Genomic DNA, 22,525 nt, shown 5'->3' on the forward strand with positions numbered 1-22,525 from the left:
AAGTATCTTACCAGTCTTGTAGTATGTTTGGACTTCACTCATTTCAGAGTGAAGATGACTATAAATATCCTATATTTTCCTATGGATTTCAATTCAATTTTTATTATTGCTCTCATTATTTTCACAATTCAGTTGCTTTCCGTGTGGAGACGCCATATTTAGCATTCTTCCATGACTTAGTATGTTTGATTTGGTCTTTTTTCACAAGCTTGTGATACTCTTTGGCAGAAGCAGGCTTTATGTCTTTCTCTTGTAGCTTTGCTCACAACACGATTATTTGTAGCACGCATGTACTGTCTTTCGTGCCTGTCTTTGTCTTTCTTGTCACCTACCATTTACTGGCTGTTGAAAGTATAGATTTTATCATGTGACTTAAACCTTTGTTTAAAAGTTTGGTGTTATGATTATTATTACTGTGGAAAGTTGGCAATCAGTTATTTGTGTGCTCTCATATTATTCTCTAGGTTGTAGATCACAGAATCACAGAATGCTTTGGGTTGGAAGGGGCGTCTAAAGGCCCTCCAGTCCGCCCCCCGCCATGGGCAGGGGCATCTCCAACCAGATCAGGTTGCTCAGAGCCCCGTCCAGCCGGGCCTTGAAGGTTTCCGGGGATGGGGCGTCCACTGCCTCTCTGGGCAGCCCCTGCCAGTGTTTCACTACCCTTAATGTAAAAAATTTCTTATATCTAGTCTGAACCTACCCTCTTTTCATTTAAAACCATTACCTCTCGTCCTATCGCAAGATGTTTTCATTCTTTTCTTGCAGTTGTTTCCTTCCTTCCTATTTTTCTATCTTCATAATCACTAATACTTTAAGAAGCAATTCACAAACAGTATGAATTCAATACAGCTTTGAATAATTCTGAACTTGGTGTCTTTAGTAGCAAAAGCACCAGGTTTCGTCTGTGCTTTTTCTGCTTACCATGTTTACTTCTTGAACGTGGGAAACATTGCAAAAGTAGATCTTAGGCTTCGCAAATTATCTTGAAGTTTTGCTTGAACAATTTAGAGACTGGTAAAGAATATCACCTGTGTCAAATGGCATTTCCATTGCATGATTTTCACTGCATGTTGTAAGATGAGTTTATGCACTACAAGTCAATAAATGCAGACTCTAATCAAAAGTTTTGCTTGCATAGGAAGAAAAATCTGCTGCATGTAATAGAGCCTCCTCTAAAAGATATTGAAACGTGATGAACCCCAACCATTTTTTGATTAAGTGAGGTTTTTTCAATTTGATACTTAAAAAGAGCTATGAATATCATTCAGTCATACTTTCCTATCAGTGCCTTCCAAGTGGCTGTCAAAATCGAGATTACCTATTTTCTAGAATATTAGAACCAAAAAAATTCATTTCTCAAGTGATGCAGAAAGATTATAATCTGCAGCTAGCAGATATGTAAAACCCTTTTCCTGCAAGGTGTGAAATTAAGAAATAAAATCTTGTCTGTCACTGTCGTATATGATTTTATGGACTATGCTTCTGAAAATTCAACATCCTGGAGTTGTTATTTAAATAGTCATGGCCACATATTGTCCTGGACCACTATATTTATATTTTGAAATCCTTCCCCTGAATTGTTTGTCTTCACATTTTAAGATCTCTAGGGCAATGTTTGCACTGTCTTCCTAACTTTGGTCATTGTTTAATTTAAAAGGAACTTTCTTAGTCTAACTGATTTAGTCAAGATTACAGAGAATTTCCTATCTTCCCATATTTCTTTGTTTTAACTCTTACTGGCTATTGGACAAAGATGCACAGACTTCTCCACTTGTTCCATCTGGTTTTGCTCAAGTTTTTGCCTCAGATCTGATTCCCAGAGTCTACTCAGGCTGGTGCTTTGTTCTTGCAAAGGGCTTTAGCTTCACAGTTTTGTGGTGTTGGGTTTTTTTTGTTTTGGTTTGGTTTTTTTTTTTGTTTTGTTTTTTTTTCTCTCTTTCTTTTTTCAGTTTTCTGCCTTTAACAGCAAGCCTTTTGGAAATGTTGGCATCACCATGCAAGATGTGTACTGTGCTTTATCTTTCTTGCATCCTAGTCTGTCTCTGGCTGTGGATCTAATCTGTATGTTTCTAATACATCCACATCACCATGGCAACTAGATGTCAAATACAGGCTACACGGTATCATTAAGTTTTTCCTCTAAAAAGCCCTACTCTCTGCCACTCCTTATTCAGCAGCTGCTGCTTAGTTACTTGGGGTTGGGCTTTGCCTTTTGACAGACGTGAGCCAGTGAAGGTTTGTTAATGCCCACTATCTCAGGTATAACAGCAAGAGGCTTTTTGACCTGAGACACCTCTGTTAATCATGATGCCTCCCCTCCTTCCTTGTTGCTTCCAGGGGCAAGAAAGTGACAATAATTTACCGTTGGCCTATAGTGGTGGAAAATTACTCTGTCTCTTCTTTTATCTTCCCTTTTCCTGTATTATTGTCTTAACTTCTCTGATGACTGATGAGAAGCTGTGGAGCCACCGTTGCAGCTCCCATCGTGAAGGGTTGGAAGCAGCAGCTGTTTAATGCTGTTCCTCCTGTCCACTTGGGCCTAGGTACTGGGCAACCCCTATAGGCGCGTATGAAGGCATATCCACAGTACACACTGGAGCTCAACTGAGAGCATTAGGCGGCTGCTGCAGAGTGTGGAGTTGCAGATAATGAATCCTGCTATAAGGCTGCTCATTAGCTCGTGCTTGCTGCCGTGCTAGTTCAGCTCTGTGACTTCCAGCACTGGCATCGGCATCTCAGCATGGTCCCGCGCTGCGCTTCCCTGGGTATACGCGTAAGTGGGCTCGGTGCGAAGGCAGGGAGGTCTGTTGCCTCAAGTTCCATGAGCGTAAGTTCACATTGGGTCCCACCAACTACCTCTCTAGAAGATGTCTCAGGTTTGTATGTTCAAACGGAATTTTGTCCTCACTTGCTGCAACTCACCTGTTTTACTTTTAAGGCTGTTATGTGGGAATGGCCAACGAGAGAAATGGCATGTGAACCCTTTGAACTGTAGGGGAAGAGCGTGGACTACAAAGACAAAATTTTCAAGAATGAAGTAAATGAAACACAAAAGCAAAAGTATTGTTAGACTGAGAACATGAATAAGAAGCAAGGCAATGGCAACCTTTCTGTGAATTGGAGTGAACTTAGTGAGCTTGAAAAGAGTACATTTTAATCTACAGTTAACTGAGACTTTTTATTAGTTTTAACCCGAGCATTATTACTGTCTATACTCTCAACTTCTCTGATTTGGAGACATGTTGTGTTTGGGGCGTTTACCTGAATAGAAGTCCAATTATTTCAGCTTCATTTTTGATTATCCTGGGGATTACCTACTTTACCCAAGCATCCCTTAAGGTGACATGAGTTCTCTTCTCACCTGTTTACAGTTAGCATCACTGAATAAAAAAACAACTTCAAGCATGTCAGCACTGAAATGATGGAATCCGTCCCAGACAGTCACAACTGCACAAGCAGTAAGGATACAGTTAGACGCATCGGAGTAGCTTAATTAGTGTTGCCTCCACCAGCTGCATTTGGCTTTTAAAGATGTGTTGGTAATGTGTTGCTGCTTTGAAAGGTCAGTCTGGAATGCAACGGTGAAAAGTTCTTACATGCAATATACATTGTATTGCAGGATAAAAAGGGAATGGTATGAATTATCATTTAGACATACATTTTTTAAATTTAAGAAAAGTTTGAAATTCACTTTCTCCAAAAATAATTTATAAACATAATTCCTCCTTTTTGTGAGACTAAAGTGGTTTTTTGTTGCCTTGTGGATCAGAAGCCAGTGCCCAAAGCCAGGCATTATTTATTTAATGTGTGCGTCTGCAAAAAGATTCATGATTCTTTTTCTTTCAGCAGCAATAGGAATAAATTCCACCCAAGCAGGTTTAAGAAACACCAATTAAGGCATCGTTGTCCTGTCCCAAAAGCAGTTGCCTTTGTCTCGCACTAAGTGCAAAGAAATTTAGGCACTTTAAACGTACAAGATGTCCTCCTCCTTACCTTTATTCTCTGCATTTTGAGTCTGGAAAAACATTGTTTTTGAGGTTTTCTTGGTGCTCGCTTCCCTTTTTGTGTAATCGCTGTGTAACCCAAAGAAAGGTTTGAGCCTATCAAAAAACTCCAAACCAACAACAACAAAAAAAACCCCACTGTACATCTAGTATCTACAGCTATATATGGGGTGTGTGTGTGTGTATAAATATATATATTATACATTAAACATTTTATTGGTATTATATACCTATTCTTTGAGAGCAGTTATTTCCACTTTCTATCTGTGCCTGGAGAATTTCTTGTAGGCTTTTGCTCATCATTAGCCTCTGGTGTGCAAACTGTTTCCCTCTTTTCCCATAGTCATATACCTTTAAAAAAAAAAGAAAATTAATTATAATTGGTTTGTTCTCTCTTAAAGTGCTAACTTCCCTTACGTGTGTCTATTTCATTATTTTAATGAGAAAAAGCAATCAGGGAATCAGGGTATGTTCTATTATTGACTTAAAATAACAAATGGAAAAGCACCCAGGGTATCTGTTAGTGTGGAATATATTAATGGAAAAAACCTCACGATTCACTACAAGATTGTTTTTAATGGACTGAGTTTATATGCTAGGAATGCATTGTGGAGTTTTATTTGTTTTTCAGTTTATTTTGCTTTATTTAAAGATTTTTTAAGACTTCATCTTCTCCATGAACTATGTTGGAAAAGCATTCTTAATCTGTAAACTTAGCGGTAATTGATGTAATAGTTCTGGGTTTCTGAAAACCTTTAGAATTGAATATGCAAAAACATTTGATTAAATGGTTGTATGGCAAATGTAAAAAATGTAGTTTTTATTTAGTATGGAGTGGAGAAGATTGACATTTGACAAAAAATCATTGAAGTTTATCTAAAGAGACATTTTATTCATTTTGTCTACTATTTTAGGATACAGTAATAATTTGTCTCTCCATCCTGCTACATAACACAGACCCTTCTTTGATTTTTCTGGGATCTGTGTTGTGTGAAGAGGAGAAAAGAAGGCTTGCTCCTCTGGTCAAGTATTACTATGCTTGGCTAGAATATAAACTGTTTCTAAATATTGTTTGGCTAAAAACTTACAAATACATTTTTACACTGTACTTTGTTTAGCTAGGTGTCTTTCTTGCAGATTTTATTTGGCACATTCCTGAAGCAGCAAATAGTGTTTAAGAATCCATAACTGATTTTGTAATATATTCATCCCAAGATGCATTTGTGCATCTGCTCAGTGTTATCAGTATGTTTGAATACTAGCTTCAGAGGTTTTGAACCAGCTGAACATTTTCATATCTGTGAGGCTTTTTCCAACTATTTTGTGTTTGAGTAAAACTTCCGTTCTACTTAAATTGTGCAAGTGGTCTTTTGTGCAAGGAAGAAGTTCTACACAAGGATTATAAAGCACCACAGAGTTCTGTGGCGTGGTACTTTCTTACCGATCTTTCAGGTTTCATAGTCTTCAATTCGTGTCTTGCAAAGATGTGGAAATGAGTGTGTTTTTCTGAAAATATAGAAATATCCAGGTAGATGTGGTCATATTAATTTAAGCTGTGATCATCTGTCAGGGTTACTGGGTTTTGTCTGTAGTTCTCCTCAGCTCAAGGCCTCTTAGCAATTGCTGGGTAGGCAATCCTATTTTGTTAGACTGTGTTAGTAATAGGTGTAACTGCCCCATGTGTCTGGCTCCTGTGACAACAGCTCTGTTAAGGCAGCATCTTTCTAGTTCTTCCTGGGAGGGACAGTAAGTGAAGCCTTTGACTTTTGCTTCAAGTTCCTCCTTTAATTTAAGAAAAAAGTTATGCTCTATGTTCATGGATCCTGCTTGTATGCTGTTTCCAGAGCTTTGCCCTAACCGATTCACAGATCTGCCCACATACTGGTTGCTTTTAGCTGTTACATCTGATAAGTTAAACAGGGTCAAACCAGGTCAGTGGCCAAATGAGTGACCTCAAATGTACACTAATTTGCTGCAGGACACTTTTTATAGTTCATTGGATGGCAAGCTCTTGGCAGAGTCAGAACTGAGTCTCTGCCTCAGAATGGTGTTAGTGAGGAGTTCACAGCTGTAATTCTGGCTTTCAAATGAACTACAGTTGAATCTCAGACCACCTTGTTCACACCCCGCCCCCCAAAAAAATCCCCAAACCCATTCATGAAATTTATCATAAAAATAAACACATCTGGCCATACTCCAGTTCTTCTGCTGCCTCTTCAAAGGAGAAGGGGAATGTTATTAGGGCAATGTTGGAAGCTGCAACAACTAAGTACCTACTACTATGCCTCTATACAGTCATGCACTTGAAGTCTTTACCACCCCATATGGAGGGAATGTGATTTCTGACATTGGTGAATGGTTCTCAGCACATGAAGCAAGATGGACAAACGCCTTATTTTGTGTCTACAGATGGCCAGATGCCCTGATCTGTGAGCTGGTGCACCCACATTACCCAGTGGAGGCAGAGGGAGGGGAAGAGAGAGAAAAAAGCAAAGGCAGTTGCCAAAATTGGCATCCAGCCCCAGCTCTTGAATATGTTGGACCACCCTGAAAAGCATTCATATAAGTGTTGAGTAGTATAATTATTAGATTGTTGGTGTATGTCCCAGCAAGTATGTGATTTTGTTATTCTTTAAAATATGACCAGACTAAATATGTTGTCAGTGTCATCAAAACTAAGCTAATATTGTTACTATCGTTGAGCCAGAAGGGTGCTGGATTTTGCATTCCTTTGCAGTGCTTGGTCCTGTAGGCTGTGCTCATACTGCTTTGTTGTATGACAGTACTGCTCTGCAATGTTAGGGGCTGCCCTTGAGGTTGTCAGTATTGGTAACATTTTTTCTTGGTAATAAAGCAGCGTATGGCAAGCAAGAGAAGTATTCTGCATTTTCTTCATAGTCGCTGAATTCCTCAGTGGTCTCCCTTATTTTCTATAAAGATTGCTGGAATAATTAGAAAGCAAAATGTGTCCTATATGTATTAATTCTGTTCCATAGACTTATTCTTCTCCAGATATTTTTATGGATTCTGTGAATTAAAATACATTTCATTGTAGTGCTAACCTTTGGCATGCTGTTGCGCATCTTTCAGTCTGCACACCTTGGCTGCCTTTGTCGAGACTTCAGACCTATTTCTTTGGGTCAGCAGTATCTATGACAGCAACTTAATTGCTACATGCATTTGTACTGTTCCTTGGCAATTATGTTTCAGATTCGTGTCAGTGTACCTATTTACCTGGGGGCTGTTTTTTTATTAAATATCAATAAAAAAAACAGGTAGCAGCTACACAAACAGCAGTGGAGCAAAATCCCATATAATTGCAAGCCAGCCCATCTAAAAGGCAAGGGAAAGGGAATATTTTAATTATATTTTAGCTGTTAATGCCAGGAAGCAAAAGCAGAAATGATGTTTCAAGAATTGTGGCAGAAGCTATTTACACTACTTGTCTTTGAGCTCCATAACATCATGTTAATGATTTTGTATTTATATTAAGCTTTATCTTCTATTCTTTTTCTCCCTCCCCAAATTTCTGAATACTCACAAGCATCAATTTGCCACTACTGACGTATAGCTATTTTGGGGATGCAGATGACGTTCACCAGTAATATGAAAACTTAAGAATACTGTTTCTAAATGAAGTAGTTGGGGCAATTTAAGCAATTTAGTGTAATTATTGAAAATGGAAGTTGCCCAGAATGACAAGTTTAACATATGGGTTATTAGAAGATGAGACTGTAAAATTTTCATGAGGATATATGGTCAGGAGCTCAGTTGTATTTAGGATGGTACGTGTGGACAGAGATGCATCCACATGACAGTCATTATCAAATTCAGAACAAGGAGCTCAGGTTTGAAATCCTTCTGCCTAGAAGATACCGTAGCCAGTAAAGAGATGTGATTTCCACACGAAGTCTGTAGGCCTGCAGTTTTGTACTGTAAATACATTTTTTTCCCTACTTCACTTTTCTTTGTATTCCAAGGATTAAACTGAGCGTGACCTTATTTGCTTTTTTATAAAAATGGTTGGTGCGTAAAATGTAACTTGGTATATTGTAGAAAGAACAGCCAGTGTAATAGATATGCAGGGCGTAGGAAGGTTGTGAATTTTGAAGGAACCCAGTCATCATAGATCACATTTTAATTGTGCCCTGTTCTGTAAAATGCCTGCTTAATGCTCCTTTCAGCTAAAAAATTCCTATTAGTTTCAGAGTCACTGGATTAATATTTATGGTGATCAGCATTTGGATGATTAGTGATTAGTGTTGTCAACCTGATGCAGAATATAGACTCAGTCAATCATCATTAGACTCAACCAAAAATTCCTGACTGTATTTCCATGGAGTTCTCTACCTATAACACTGATATATAAACATGTTAAGTGGCTCTTCATAAATGGGCTAAAAAAAGTAATCCACTACTGTGATGGCACAGATATTTTAATATGAACTTTTTAAAAGTAGCTTTATATATGTATTTTTTTATATAAATATATTTTTTCAAATGCCACTGGAAGGATTTCACATTCAGTTTAGAGCTTAATAGGTGTACAACTAAAGTTGTCCCATGACCTTATGGACCTGGAGTGTATATAGAATTTAAAGGAAATTATCATTGGGCTGGGAGGCAGAGTGAAGATTCTGCTTAGATGAGTGGCAGCATAGCACTGGGCATTAAAAATTAGCCTCTGAGGAATCGGGGATAGAAGACATCTGATAAACTGATGATATTATGAAATACTAAGGTACAATGTGCAGTCTTGGAATGAGATCTGAATGTGAGCTGCTAAGAACCACTACAGTTTATTTTAAATATAAATTAAGATACAATTATTCTATTTGTTTGGTTTGGCTTTTCACTAATCCTGATGAGTGAAGGGTATATGAAGAGCTTATTGTCCTCTAGAGGCTGAGGAAAGGTTCCTTGTTTTTCCTCTAAACAGGCTTTTCTAGCAACACTTCCAAGGAAAAACGAGCAAACAAATAAACCAAAACCAACCCTCAGAACTATGTTGCTCTTTTTAAAGATGACTTAAAGTTATCACCTTATCTCAATCTTGTAATGCAGAGTCAATAATGCCACTGTGCTTTTTAGTGATTCAGATACTCCACCAGAACTCGGGTATAGGAGCAGAACCAGAATAACGGTATTTGAACTAGTACTGGGGAGTTCCAGTGGGCTGAGAATAGGATTCTCATTTTAGTGCTTCACTGGTCACGTGATGTCTAAATGCTGGACAATGGATCAAAATTTTGGGGTGCTGGAATAGGAGCATATATTTACAGACTAATGATAGATGCCAGGATAGGCAGTCTTGACAGTCAACGAGTGATGCCTCAATCACAGCTTGTTTTTGGAGTAACTGCAGACTTGCAAACGACCGGACAATGGATTTTGCCAGCTCGGCAGAACTGAAGTAGTACAGTTGGACTGGTGACGTTGGTTTGCTTGATGTGTGTCTGGTTGGACAGATTTTAAATGTATACTTCATCTTCTAGAGAAACAAGTAACTATACTGGACATGTTTTAAAAACAACATCTGTTTTGTTGACCTTGCTTTTTCAGCAGTCCATCTGTGTAAACCTAAATATTTAGATGAAAGCACCATTCAAAGATGTGTAGCTGAGACATTTCCCTTTTTCTGCTGTTTTTCTTGATGAATGTAAGGAAAGATAACGATTCACCTTTTTTCCACTCTATTGAAATCACATTCTAAGCAGTCTTCTGAAATCAGTACAGCGACATTATTTTGCAAGCTAATGGAAGCATTATTTCAAATGCTTGAGCAAATGTTACTGTGTATTCATGTATGCACACTTTTACAAATGAAATAATACATCTGTGATTTTTGTTCTGTTTTTTCCTTTCTATACTGCTGACTTCACATACCAATTGAATTGGGAATATAGTATATCTTAATTGTTTCTTATCTTCCAAAATTCACAGTTTGTAATTGAGTAACTTTTTAAGATATGTTCATTTGTTTCTGATTTCCCACTAACCAAATCAGCAGCTTAAAAACATACTCGGGCAGCCTGGGTTTTTAGAAATTGATAGATGAGGATGTTTTAAACAGAAATAGTTCATTTTCAACATCAAGGATTTGCTTCGTATTTCTCTTTCTATGGGAATCCAAAATAATGAGGTAATTGTTGTGAAATCTGGGTCCAGTGTTTTCCAAATAACAATTAGTGTTATTTGTCATGAGATTTTGTGTTTGTATGTATATCATGATTCATTCAAGTGTGAAACAAAAGGTATTTCCCTTTCTTTTCCCACACGTAAACTTTCAGATACAGTGAGAATGGTCTTACCAAGTTGAAGATTTGGGGGAAAAAAAAAAGAGGGGGCATAAAGGGTTGTCATGAGACATTCCATGCATTTAGGGAAAGCAAATTGAGTAAATAACCTATTATTAGATTGACTCATTTATGTTTTCCAGAACAAGCAATACAGTAGTTACAGATAGATGGTCTAATAAGCAATTTTAACTTATCTAAAAAATGTACCTGGTGTGTCTTCTGTGTTTTAACCATGCTTTCATTATTTAAGTGTATCATTTATTTTGAATCACTTAATTGATAAAGGAAATCAAAAGATGTTCTGCAGTAGTTTGCAGTCACTAGATTTTTGGGTACTGAATAAGATGAAGATGGTAGAGTTCAAGGGATTCTATTTAAGGAAAATAACTTTTCTCTTTTTCCCCCCCACCCCTAGATCCAGCCATTGTAAATGGAGTTTATTGGTCAGAATCTTTAAATAAGGTGTTTGTTGATAATTTTGATCGTGACCCTTCTCTCATCTGGCAGTACTTTGGAAGTGCAAAAGGATTTTTCAGACAATATCCAGGTAAGAAGAATACAATTTCTTACTTGAAATACAATCAAGAATGCTGTGGCTGCAAATTTCCACTGAGTATTGTCACAAATCATGGCTTTCACAGATACTTGCAGGTTTGATTTTAGTTTATCTAGTTTTCACAGAGAGATATTTCTAATCAACATTTACAACGTTCTGAGTTTTTTCTACCAATTTTCTTTTGCGGGTGAAGCCCCCAAGATAACTCATGTGCTCATATATGTTCCTCTTCAGATATACATATACAGGCATATGAAAAATAACTTCTACACAGACTGTGGAGAAGGAGGGCAAAAGGATTAGACCCTTCATATAGTACTGAACTTAGATAACGTGCTCTCTCGATGCATACAGTAAGACTTAATTGTAATATATTGTTCAGTTTTTAGACTTCCACTTAACCTGATGTCTTTACATTTAAAGATTTCAAAAACTTGTTTTAAAGTTTACTTTCACACCAGTTGTAATAAAATGCAATTAGATCACTTGTATTATTTCTATAGAAATAGGTTAAAATATATATTGTTACTTATTTAGTTTTATGTTTAATCACATATCGAATTTACTACATATTAAATAAACTAAAAAATTAAATAAACTGATCCTCAGCTTTTGTAACCTGGGATCAGGCCCAGAGTGGGAACTGTTCCTTTAGCTGACATGGTTTAGCAACCCATGTTTTTTCAAGTCTAAAGTCTTGAGTTTAATGTGAGCAAGTTTACTATAAGCCTGTATGTCTGAAAGTGACTGAAAGTAATGGCTACTATATCAGTGTTAGTTTTAGATTATAGTTCAATTCTCAAGCCCCATGATATTTCAAGGGTAGAAAAATTGCTAGTCCTTATTTTAAAGGCTGTTTCTTGTTTTGTGCTAGAAAGTGAGTGTAAAAAGCAGGAAGGTTTGCCCTGTCATTTTTTTTTGCTTGGAGGTGTTGTGTCATATTTCTTTTGACCCACGACCGGGAGATATTACCTTTTCTGTGAGCAAAGCATCAGGTGTATGACCTGCGAGTGAAGCAGTGAGCATAACAGGACCTGTGGAGATCAGGCATGGGTAGTAAGTGCTCAAGGTTTGAAAGTGACCTGGCAAGCATGTGATAAAGCTTGCCAGCACCACTGACCAAGTATGACAATACTTTAGTGACAGTAGTATGATGAACAAATAGGCTTGAAGAGGTTTTCACCTTACAGTAGGCTAAAAAGGAGTGAGGAAAAAAAAAATTGTTTCTGGTGGTCCTATTTTATTAAATTATTTTTCCAGCATTTCCTATAACACCATTGCCTGTTAGATTAAAGTATGAAATTCCATTAAGTGCTACTTTACCCTAATACCACAGATATATTTTGAACAGGTACTGTGAAAATGTTGTAATTTAATCTTTTTATCTCTTTTTTTAAACAGGAATTAAATGGGAACCTGATGAGAATGGAGTCATTGCATTTGACTGCAGAAATAGAAAATGGTAGGCAACAGTTGACTACCAGTGTCTAAGAAACTTGAAAGGAAGAAAAGTTCAGTATTTAAAAGAACAAGATGTTTTGTCTTTTGTCTTAGGTACATCCAGGCAGCAACTTCTCCAAAAGATGTGGTAATTTTAGTAGATGTCAGTGGCAGTATGAAAGGGCTTCGCTTGACTATTGCAAAACAGACAGTTTCATCTATTTTGGATACCCTCGGAGATGATGACTTCTTCAATATAATTGCTGTGAGTGTCTCAGGATTTTTATTCCTTTTTTTTCTTTCATCGTTTGTTGCTATCTGTCATGTTTTACATCACACAATACACTTGAAAAATGTTGCAGGCAGGTGATGGATATAAGATGACATCTGAACCAACTGGACAGGCCCTGTGATTTTCCAGTGCAAACTTCTTCAGGTGACAGTGTTTTCAAATTGTTTTTCTATGAGTTGAAATCTGAAACCCCTTGAACAAGTTGTCTTGAATTTGGGATTTGCAAAGAATAGTAATCTGTTTTGTAGTTTGCCTGAACTTTCTACATTACCTTAATTTTTAACTTCGGGGTGTGTGTCCCTCTCCGCCTTTTTTCCCCCTCACAGCTTCTTTAGTACAGTGCAAATTACAAAATGGTTCATATATAAGAATTAATAGGACCGGATCTTAACTTTTGCTGAAGCTTGTATGGCATGATAAAATGCCAACATAGCTCCTCATTATTCATGCTTTCCTCTGTGTGAATCTGAAATGTATGCATGTGTAAGTCGTGCAGAGGTATTACCGGTGCTTTCTAACAGTGATAAATTAGATCATCAGTAGTTCTTGTTATTTGTGTATGGTAGTTAGTTTTCCATCGTACAGGTACATGTTTTAAATCTATGACAAGAGGATAGTTTTACAGTATTTAATGGGATTAGTCATGTAGGTAAGGATGGCTTTAAAAAGTGCAAAACTGACATCAAAACTACGATTTGGCTGGGGGATGGGAAGGGAGAGAGGGAAGAGGAATTGGTGGTTTTACAAATTCTCCTTTGCTGCTATTCTTTTGCTAATACTGTATAAATATGTAGTTTTATCATATGCATAAATAGTAAAAATGTTAATGTTAAGGAGGATTTTGGCCTTATTTTGCTACAAGGGAAGTGCCCTTTGTGCACTGAAATAAATGACCCCAGTGACGCCAGTGCAAATCATTGAGATTGTATGAAGAATGAAGTATATATGCCTGACGTATACGTGCATTTACTGTATTTTTAACAGCAAGCAGTTAGTTCAGAATGTCTTTCATACTAATCTTCTTGTGTGATAATTGCATAATTAGCAGAAACTCATGTAGTAGAAAGACATAATTACATATTGTATCAAAAAAGGTTTACTGTCCTTCAAAAAAATTGTGAATAAGTATAATCTAAATAACTTTTGTAAGTTGAAAGAATGTTTCAGCTAAGTAATTATTAAGACACTTGACCAGCCATTTTTCAGTGTATAATCTCTGCATTTATCAGTAGTTGTGACAGTTACTGTGAATGATGTAGGAACAAAAGAGAAGTGTTTTTTTTAAGTGAAGTTTTTTACTTTGGGAAAACCAAAAGGCTCATCTATAACAAAAGATGTAAAAATGTAGGTAGCTAGAATCCAAAGCAATGATTTTACCTAGGTAATGCAACAGCAATACTGTATAAATACTTCAAAAAAATAGGAAAGTAAGTACGAAATAACTAAATGTCATTTTTTCAATTTAAACTTTAATTGAAAATGAACTGAGCTGTGCATAAACCAGCATGGAGTCACAGAATTTTGATGCCATTTATCGCCAATTAACACAAACTTCTGATCACCGACTCGGGTGTCGAGAAAAGGGAGGAAGCACCCAACGGAGCCTTTCCTTCCGCTTGCCCGGGCTCGCCTCCTGTCCCGCACCTCCCCTCCCCGCGCCCCCGTCTCAGCACCCCTTACCTTCGCTGCGGTTTCGGTCCCTCCCCTCTCCTGGGTGAGGTGCCGGGCGGTGCAGGAGGTCAGGGTCTGTCTAGGCCTCTGTCAACAGCTCTGTGCTTACCAGTTTCTTACTGCCGCTCTTTGCTGCTTACTGGTTTTCCTCTGCTGCTCTTTGCTTTTCCCTTCAGCGTGGGTCACCCGCGGGCTGCAGTTCCTCAGGGGTGCCCCCACCTCAGCCTGGGTCGCCCATGGCCGCAGTCCCTCAGGGGCGTCCCTGCCGTGCTGCGGGTCACCTGCAGACCACGGTGTCCAGAAGCGCACCCCTTTCAGCACGACACTTTTCCAGTCGTCGTCTTCCTCGCGCCCGCCTGCGTGAGGACGCTGCGGCCGCCTCAGGCTTGCCGCTGCGGTTTTGGCGCCTCACGGTTGCTGAGGCGCCAGCTGGAGCCGCCTGGGACCGGCGCAGGGCGGTTCATGGCCCTCTCCCACACAGGTCGCCGCTGCAGCCCTCTCCTGCTTACCGCTAAGATGAAGTTTGGTTAGTATAAGAAATTCTTAATATTTAGAAAGACAGGTAATGACTGTGGTAATTGTAGCATTTTTCTGAGGTAATTTTTTCATCTGAAGGTTCTTTCTTCTCTATGACCTCTTTTAGGATGAATATGTGTTTATTTGTTGAAATAAGTAGAAAGAGCAACTGAGAACGCGATTTTATTACCAGCTCAGCTGTTTAATTTCATTAGGACACTGATGGTTTAGTTACTGTGCAAATATGAGTCTGAATTTATTCACTGCGTTGAAAGAGGTACTGCAGAAACACTGGGGAAAACCAGGCGGCCATGACAGGAGTGACAATGAGTGGGTAAAGTGCCGTCTTGTCACCTTGAAGGTATCTTGGAAGAAGAGTTTTTAAGCAGTTGTTTTGGACTAAGTGTCACAATATAATCATTGCTGTCTCACAAGGTAAAAAAAAAAATAATGTAAAGAAAACACAAAATTTGTTCACTTGAAAATGTATCAAACTGGTAACAGAGACTGGTGCACTGGAGAAGTGAGTGGCTGTTTCAATGAGGAATGGCATAGGTAGGCTGGATCTGGATTATGAATTCCTTTTAAAATTTGATGTCTTAGAGGAAGACATAGCAAGGGTACACAGTAAAGCCAGGGTTACTGTGGTCTAAATGATCAGCAAAAATTACTTCTGAAGCACTGCTCTGAAAAAGTGCCAGCAGGGTAAATCTTTGTCAGGACTGGAGAGGATGTTTCAGTGATCAAAACATGAGACAGCAAAGCCCATGATAGAGGCTTCTTGTTGTGAAAGCACTGAAAATCCTGTATAGCTTTTATCTATAGACAAATGTTTGAATGAGATTATATCTTGCTCTTTATAATTTAGGCATAGCCTGGTGATGTGAAACTGCTTTCATTTGAAGGTAAGATACACACATGTCCATATGAGAAATCCCCTTTGTAACATAGATCTGTGCATATATAGCAAGTCTCTGTATCTAGAACTGGCCAGCTGTGCAGTGTGTGCAAAAATAGATCCACCGTGCCTAAATGTTGAAGACTTACTCTTCACGGAGCACGTAGCTGATACTTGCTCACACCGATCGTTCTTCTGAAAGGCCTGTCTAAACTTGCTCTGTGAGGACTGCTGAACATGTGGAAGCCTGAGACAAATGACCAAGTACCTCTTTCTCTTCCCAGACCAAAATTTGAGGTGGAATAAAAGCTTTATGTGGGAAATCTGAACAAAAAATAGACTTATTAGCTGAAGCGAAAGTTTTGAGCCTGAGTGATTGTCAGTGTGGCTTTATTATGCACAGTGATTGATGGAACAAATACTTGCAACAGGAGACTTCTGTGAGGAACTGGGTCAGGAATTAGGAGTCAAATAGGCTAAGTTGTTCTCTCTCTCTCTCTCATTTTCACAAGAGAGAAGAACCCTAAAACATGCCTGCATTTTAGAGCAAAAGAAGGAAGTGCAAGGAAAATAGTGATGAAGGATGTGGGAGAGGACTTACAGATGAGCAACAGCCAGAATGAAGCAAGTGGAAAGGTTATGCAAGCAGATGAGAAACTTTTGTGTTTGTTACAGTAAGAAGGAAGAGCACTTTAACGTTAGCCAAAAGAGAACATGAGGTTAGAGAAGCTGGACTAGTGTAAGACAGCGCTCTGTTGACAGTGGGGGTCAAGGATGGAAGGGAATTGAGCATTGAGAAAATCAGTATCTGTGTCAGTGAAAGAAGAGGAAAGAGAACTTAGTGCATCAAAAAGTGAAGTCTGAAAAGCATTTGTGCAAAATTTGTGGTCATCAACTCTGGTAGTTTTTTTTATTCTCCCTTTACAATATTTCACTATACAAAAACTTGTAAAAGCTCTTCAGTTTGCTTTTCAGGTGGTTGTTACATGTTTCAGTATTCTCTACACAAAAAGAAATTTAGGATTCTCATTAACTGTAATGAGAGTTATAGTCACTACATACTAACATCGTTAAAAACTCGATTAACACTTAGAAATACGCAGCAGGGTAGCAAAAAAACCCAAAACAAACCATAACTCAGCCAAGAACAAAACCCCAAAGCCACTAGCAGTACATTAGCTGGGTTGTTTCATATCCATTTGATTTTTCACTAAATATACTTCTAACTTTATATGTATATATAGCAGAAAGCAGAATTCAATGCAGGTCTTTCCAGAGAATAAACATAAAAGAATAATGTTAAAAATCGTTTTAAGCTTTCATGGGTGGGTTGTTGCAAAATCTATCTGAAATTGATGGACTAGATGATTGAATTGCAAAAAATTGTTGAAATACAAGAGCGATTTTGTGCTGCCTATGTTAAAATTTAAGGTCAGTTCACTGGTGCATAAACAGAGATGCCTGCAACAACAAAATAAAAAGCATATTTTTCCAATTCACTTTGAAATATAATTCCAAGTCATGCATTAAATTAACAATATTATCATAAAATGAGTACTAATTTTGCCAAATGCTGAAATTTTTAAAATGCTTTTATGAAAATCTAAACTCTACATTAAATTAACAAAATATTAACCGAGCCAAGAATGTTAAATTAATTTTAATGCTTTATTCACACCATTTTAACAAAATTGATTTGAATAAAAGTATTTGTTAATTCAAAGCACAGTAGTATAGTTCCCTGATTTTAATTTGTAGACTTTTCCATTATAAATAGTTTCTGTGTAGTCTCTTGTTTGGAGTCCTTGTAGTCATACAGAATAAATTATGGATAAACTTACTTTTCAGCCTGCCTGAATAATCAGATTCTGTACAGCTAACGTGTGAGCAGGCTGAGAAAGACAGCCAGTTGCTAACCTGCGTATGATTGCTCCAAGCAGTGGGCTATGCTTGCGTGCTACTTGTTGAGCATGGTAACGCTAGTGGAACTTTGGAAATTCCAATTCCTTTGTTTCCTTTCCTGGATTGGCTTCACTGTTGGATCTTAGGTTGGGCTGTATTGGATATCTGAGTATGCCTAATATAGTGTGAAATCTTTTATCTGTGTATTGTTGCACAACAAGATATGAATTTAATTTGTTTCTGTGGACCTTGCTCCAGGCAGCTTAAATATGACAAAGGCTAAATATGACAAAAGCTAAGGTAAATGTAAATTACTTGTGTAGGTGTGCTAGAACCATATACATCTCACATTTTCAGAATACGAATAGTATCTGATTATACAGTGTAGGTCAGCAGCTAACTAGCTATATGGTTCCTCTTAGTTCACATTTTAGCCTATTTTATGTCTGTTGTGCAAAGAAGTAACTAGAGGGACAAAATAATGTGAACTAATAAACCAGATAAATGTAACTAAGTAAATAGTAATAAAAACCAATGTCATCAAATGTTTAAATTACAAGAGAGATGAAAGTAGACCGAGGTTTTAGAAGAGGAGCTCAGAAAGGAAGGTAGTTGGTTTTTACTTCTCTCCCTCCCTCCTTCAGCAAAACACAGGCTATTCACAGTTATTGCACAGGTATTAGCTCGCTCAGCTATCGCATCACAGCTATCACAACTATAACATGCAAAGATGTCATATGCCAGAGTGTAGGGGTATGCGACTATGCAACACTAGGAAATATCAGAAAACAATGTAATGCAAGACTCTTGAAAAGCAAAATGCAGGCTTTTACTGAGGTAAATTAACAAGAGATCTATACTGGGTATTGCTGGCAAAGTCAGCGGTTACTAATCAGCCTTTTGATTCAAGACCCAGAAGCTATTTCACTAAATAAAATACTTTAAATGTCATAGGAAAGCTGCAAAACTGAGTTCAAATTGCCGATAACTTGGTGGGGAAGAGGGAGAATTTTTTCCCTTTTCCACTTTAAAGGTTTGGCACAATTAAAAGAAAGGCATCACCAATAACACTGCAAATCACTCTATGACAAGGACAAAGAAATCGAATATATGCTATGAAGCACAAGTTGGGCATTTTGCTAGAAGCTGATAGTTGTACTAAAGATCTTACCAAGTGGATATGCCAGTTTAAGCAGCAAACTGCTTGAATGCTTTCACATGTTGCATCAGACTTCTACAGTTCTCCTGGACTTAGAGAGGCAGATGTTTTGAGAATTTATTTTGGAACTGAAATAATTTTGTCCAGTGAATTTTTCCATCTCTTCCTATTTGAGTTTTTTAAAAAGGAAAAGAAAGTGTATACAGTTAGCAGCGTATAAAAATTAAAATAGATCATAAAAATGCACCCTTGCAAGAATTCAAACAATCAGAAGCTGCTATACCTTTTATATAAAGGTTTTTCTTACTGTGTTTTCATTTGTATCTGTACAGTTGAGGAAGAACTGCTAACAAGCAGAACACTTCCAGGTTATGCTTGTTATCCATAGAACACCATTACATAAAATACTCATTTATACACCTTGGCATAATCCAGTTTCTTCTGCCAGACATAGGAGATTACTTAAAATATTTTTGATAGTAATAATCTCAAGGTGAATTAGATGCCACAAATGCAAATAGTGTCACAATTTGGCTGGGTTTCAGAATAATGAATATCTACGTTTTCTTACATTCATAGAGACAACGGAACTGCTTTTTCCACATGCCATCTGTGTAATTGTGCTGGTTATGTGAGAATGAACATTTTTATTCATCCTTTTCTGAAGTAGGTTGATTCTGTAAAACGGGGCTGCTAGGGGACTTTAAGGCATGTTCTCTGTGAAAGTGTGAGCATCCGTTATACTCTGCAACTGAATAACACTGAAGGTGTAGTGGGAAGCCACTGGGAGTCTGACTGGGTTGTGGTGCAGCTAGCAGACAGGCAAGCTATGTGTCTGTGGGAATAGCCTGATGATATGAGTTACTCAAAACAGTAGTTAAAATAAATCTTACAGAAATCTAATGGAAATTATGCTACTTAGATGCAAGGTCTGATAGAGTAGGAAGTTGTTTCATCTCTTTGCTGGTGTTAATAGGCCTGGAAGAAAAACCTGTGGGTACTACTAAAGCATTAGGAAATTCTGAGTTTGCTTGCATGCAGATATTTGAAACTGAGATCATGACTGAGAGGCAGGTAGACTTTAGTATTTTGTTCCATGTTGCGCAATTACAGACACTGTGCTTGGTATCATATAAAGAAAAGTATGGATGTTAATATAGTTTCCAATGACAGCTAGAGAAATCAAGCTAAGAACAGGCTTAACCAGAAAGTATATTGATTAAAGCACATGCTGAAAAAAATTTGTGAAGACAGGAAAAATCTTGGGAGTAGGGGCTGGTGTACTGGTGTCTGTCACAGATTTTCAATTTTTTTTTTTTTTTTTACAATAGAATGGAATATGGTCTTGACTTCGGCCTATAATAAGACATGCTGTGTAGATTTGGCATTATTATTTTGCAATGACTGTCAGGAGATAGATTGGAAAGCAGTCTGAAGAGAAAAACTACAGGGGAAAGTACATCATTGATCAGATCAATAAACTGTTATGGCACGGAGATGCACTTGGGACACTCCCAGTGACTCTAAAGTGTTCTAGAAGTCTTTGCCTTGTTTTTCATATTACCTTCGGAGCAATAGACGTGTCCACAGGCTCTCATATATTGGAATAACATTGATGGAAATAAAATAATTAGGGAAACATGCAAATCTGCTGCAGAAACTATGTGTAAATATCTTGAGCATTTTTGTTTGTTTCTATACAGTCAACCAATTACTATGTTGATGCTGATGTAAATAGTCTGTATAACCAGCAGTAGAGTTACTCTGGGTTTGTATTTCCTTATAGCTGAGGACTGAGTCTAGCACAATACCTCAAGAATAACTTGATGCAGTTCAAATTAAACACTATTCCCTATGCAACAGTAATTATGTAATTACGAGTGTGGTGGGTAGTGCACTGTTAAAATGAATGATGATGGCAGGTGTCCAAAGTGGAGCAGGTTGCAGGGGCCTATGGTCAGGCGTATGTGTGGAGAAGGGAGTGGTGTTAAACTGAAGACAGTGGAACAAATTCAGAGCTGCAGGCAGACAGAGACAGTGAGAACTTGAAGTGACAGAGAACCTTGTCTAAGCAGCGTTCTGTAATGAGTCATTGTAAGGCTTTTTTAATTCCCAGTGAGGTGGAGGAAGGAGGAAGCAAAATGCATATATTAATCTAATGAAATGTTTTTCCTGATTATTTTTGACTTGTCTTAACCTGTTGTCTTTCATTGTTTACTATGGATGTTCTGATTCACTTAATGCCTATGAAAGGGTGAAACTGCTTAAAGCCTAAATGCAAAGGCCTTATAGTTTGTTCTGAGATAACTTCTAGAGTAGATTAAATTAATGAGAGGAGTAATTAACTTAAAATTCTATCTATACAACTAGTGAAGACTTTTTGAAGGTACATCTGTATTAATTTGACCTGTATTGAAAGGTTTAAAAGATTTAAACCATCGAGCCCAATTTTCAATGAAGTGACTTAAGCATCCACGAGTCTGCAAGATGTACTGACTGCAGATGAGATGTAGTTTCTTTTAATGCTTAAGATGCTTCTGAAAATAGGACTGATCTATCTAACTTACTTAGACCTTGCAAGATAAGCAGATAATTCCTTAAAGGTTTGTCACAGCTTCGTGAGTTAGTGTATAATAAACTACTCTGCTTGACTGAAATTCTGACTATTGTCAGACATGTCCAGGACTGATTCAAGCTTACAGACTTTTTGGCATAGTTGTTCCACTATTAGCCTTCCAAAATGTTAGCCAGTGCTTCAAATATTTGTCAGGACTTTTTTTATATGTAGCAAAGAATTGGGAGTTGGGACTGTGATGTATCAAACATGACCTCTTAATACTATCCAGATTTCAACTCGAAGGATATTCATGCCAGCTAGTGTATATAGTACCCATTAACTCCACCTTAGTGTTGGCATCCATTCAATTAAATGGTCCTTTTAAAAAGTATAAACCTCTGGAACATTAAGAATCATGTAAAAGGAAAAAAAATGCCACAGCCAGTTTTTAAAAATTAACTGAATCCTTTTGTTCTTGCTTTATGTGCATGTTTCACTGTAGTTCTAACTCATTAAATTAAATTGTATCTTTTAATTAAATTTTTCATCATACTTTTTATTTCTCTCTATAGTATAATGAAGAACTTCACTATGTAGAGCCGTGTCTGAATGGAACATTAGTTCAAGCAGACAGAGCCAACAAAGAGGTAAGGAATGAAAGCAAGAAAATGGCAGAGAGATAGGATGCAGTGCGTAACAATGTGCTATAATGGTCTTTTCCTAGTACAATGCATTGCATTATTAGAATTTATTAATTATTCTCCTTATGCTATTTCAAAGGAGTCTTATGCGACTCAGTAGGAAGAAAAAGAAATAACCTCGTCAATTTGATTGAATAAACTTAATGGAAAAATACAGAAATCACTGAAAATAATACTGTTAATAAAGTTTAGTAATTATTTTAAGTAAAATACCTCAGTTGCTTTAAATCGAACTATGATTCTTTTACCAAAAATTACTGAGGAAGAGATTGCATTCTTAAGTCAAACTAACACTAAAGTTGAAACAAAATCTCAAAACAGATGAAAACAAATATAATACTATGTGAATAAAAAAACAATTTGGCATTCCAAACAGGTGTGTCAAAATAATAATGCATTCATTCAAGAAAGTTCTGTGAAAGTGTTCAAATTAATTACATCCTGGCATTTTTCAGAAAAAAAATTAGAATGATTTCAGTGAAAGATTTATTTGAAGGGAGATTGCAGTATGAATGTGCAACCTGAAGTTT

The 22,525-nt window shown here is 37.3% G+C and overlaps 1 protein-coding gene across 1 annotated transcript in view; it reads left to right on the forward strand.

Moving 5' to 3' along the window:
• CACNA2D3 (calcium voltage-gated channel auxiliary subunit alpha2delta 3) overlaps window positions 1-22,525 on the forward strand; it is a gene marked incomplete at both ends in the record, with an annotated part of 457,978 nt that overhangs the window by 184,863 nt on the left and 250,590 nt on the right. The window contains 4 exons of the mRNA XM_082321351.1: window positions 10,719-10,850; window positions 12,261-12,321; window positions 12,414-12,564; window positions 21,867-21,941. Coding sequence (XP_082177477.1) covers window positions 10,719-10,850; window positions 12,261-12,321; window positions 12,414-12,564; window positions 21,867-21,941 — 419 coding nt within the window. The remainder of the gene's footprint in view (window positions 1-10,718; window positions 10,851-12,260; window positions 12,322-12,413; window positions 12,565-21,866; window positions 21,942-22,525) is intronic.

The sequence above is a fragment of the Platalea leucorodia genome (assembly GCF_965183815.1).
Source record: "Platalea leucorodia genome assembly, chromosome: 9".
Taxonomy (NCBI): Eukaryota; Metazoa; Chordata; class Aves; order Pelecaniformes; family Threskiornithidae; genus Platalea; species Platalea leucorodia.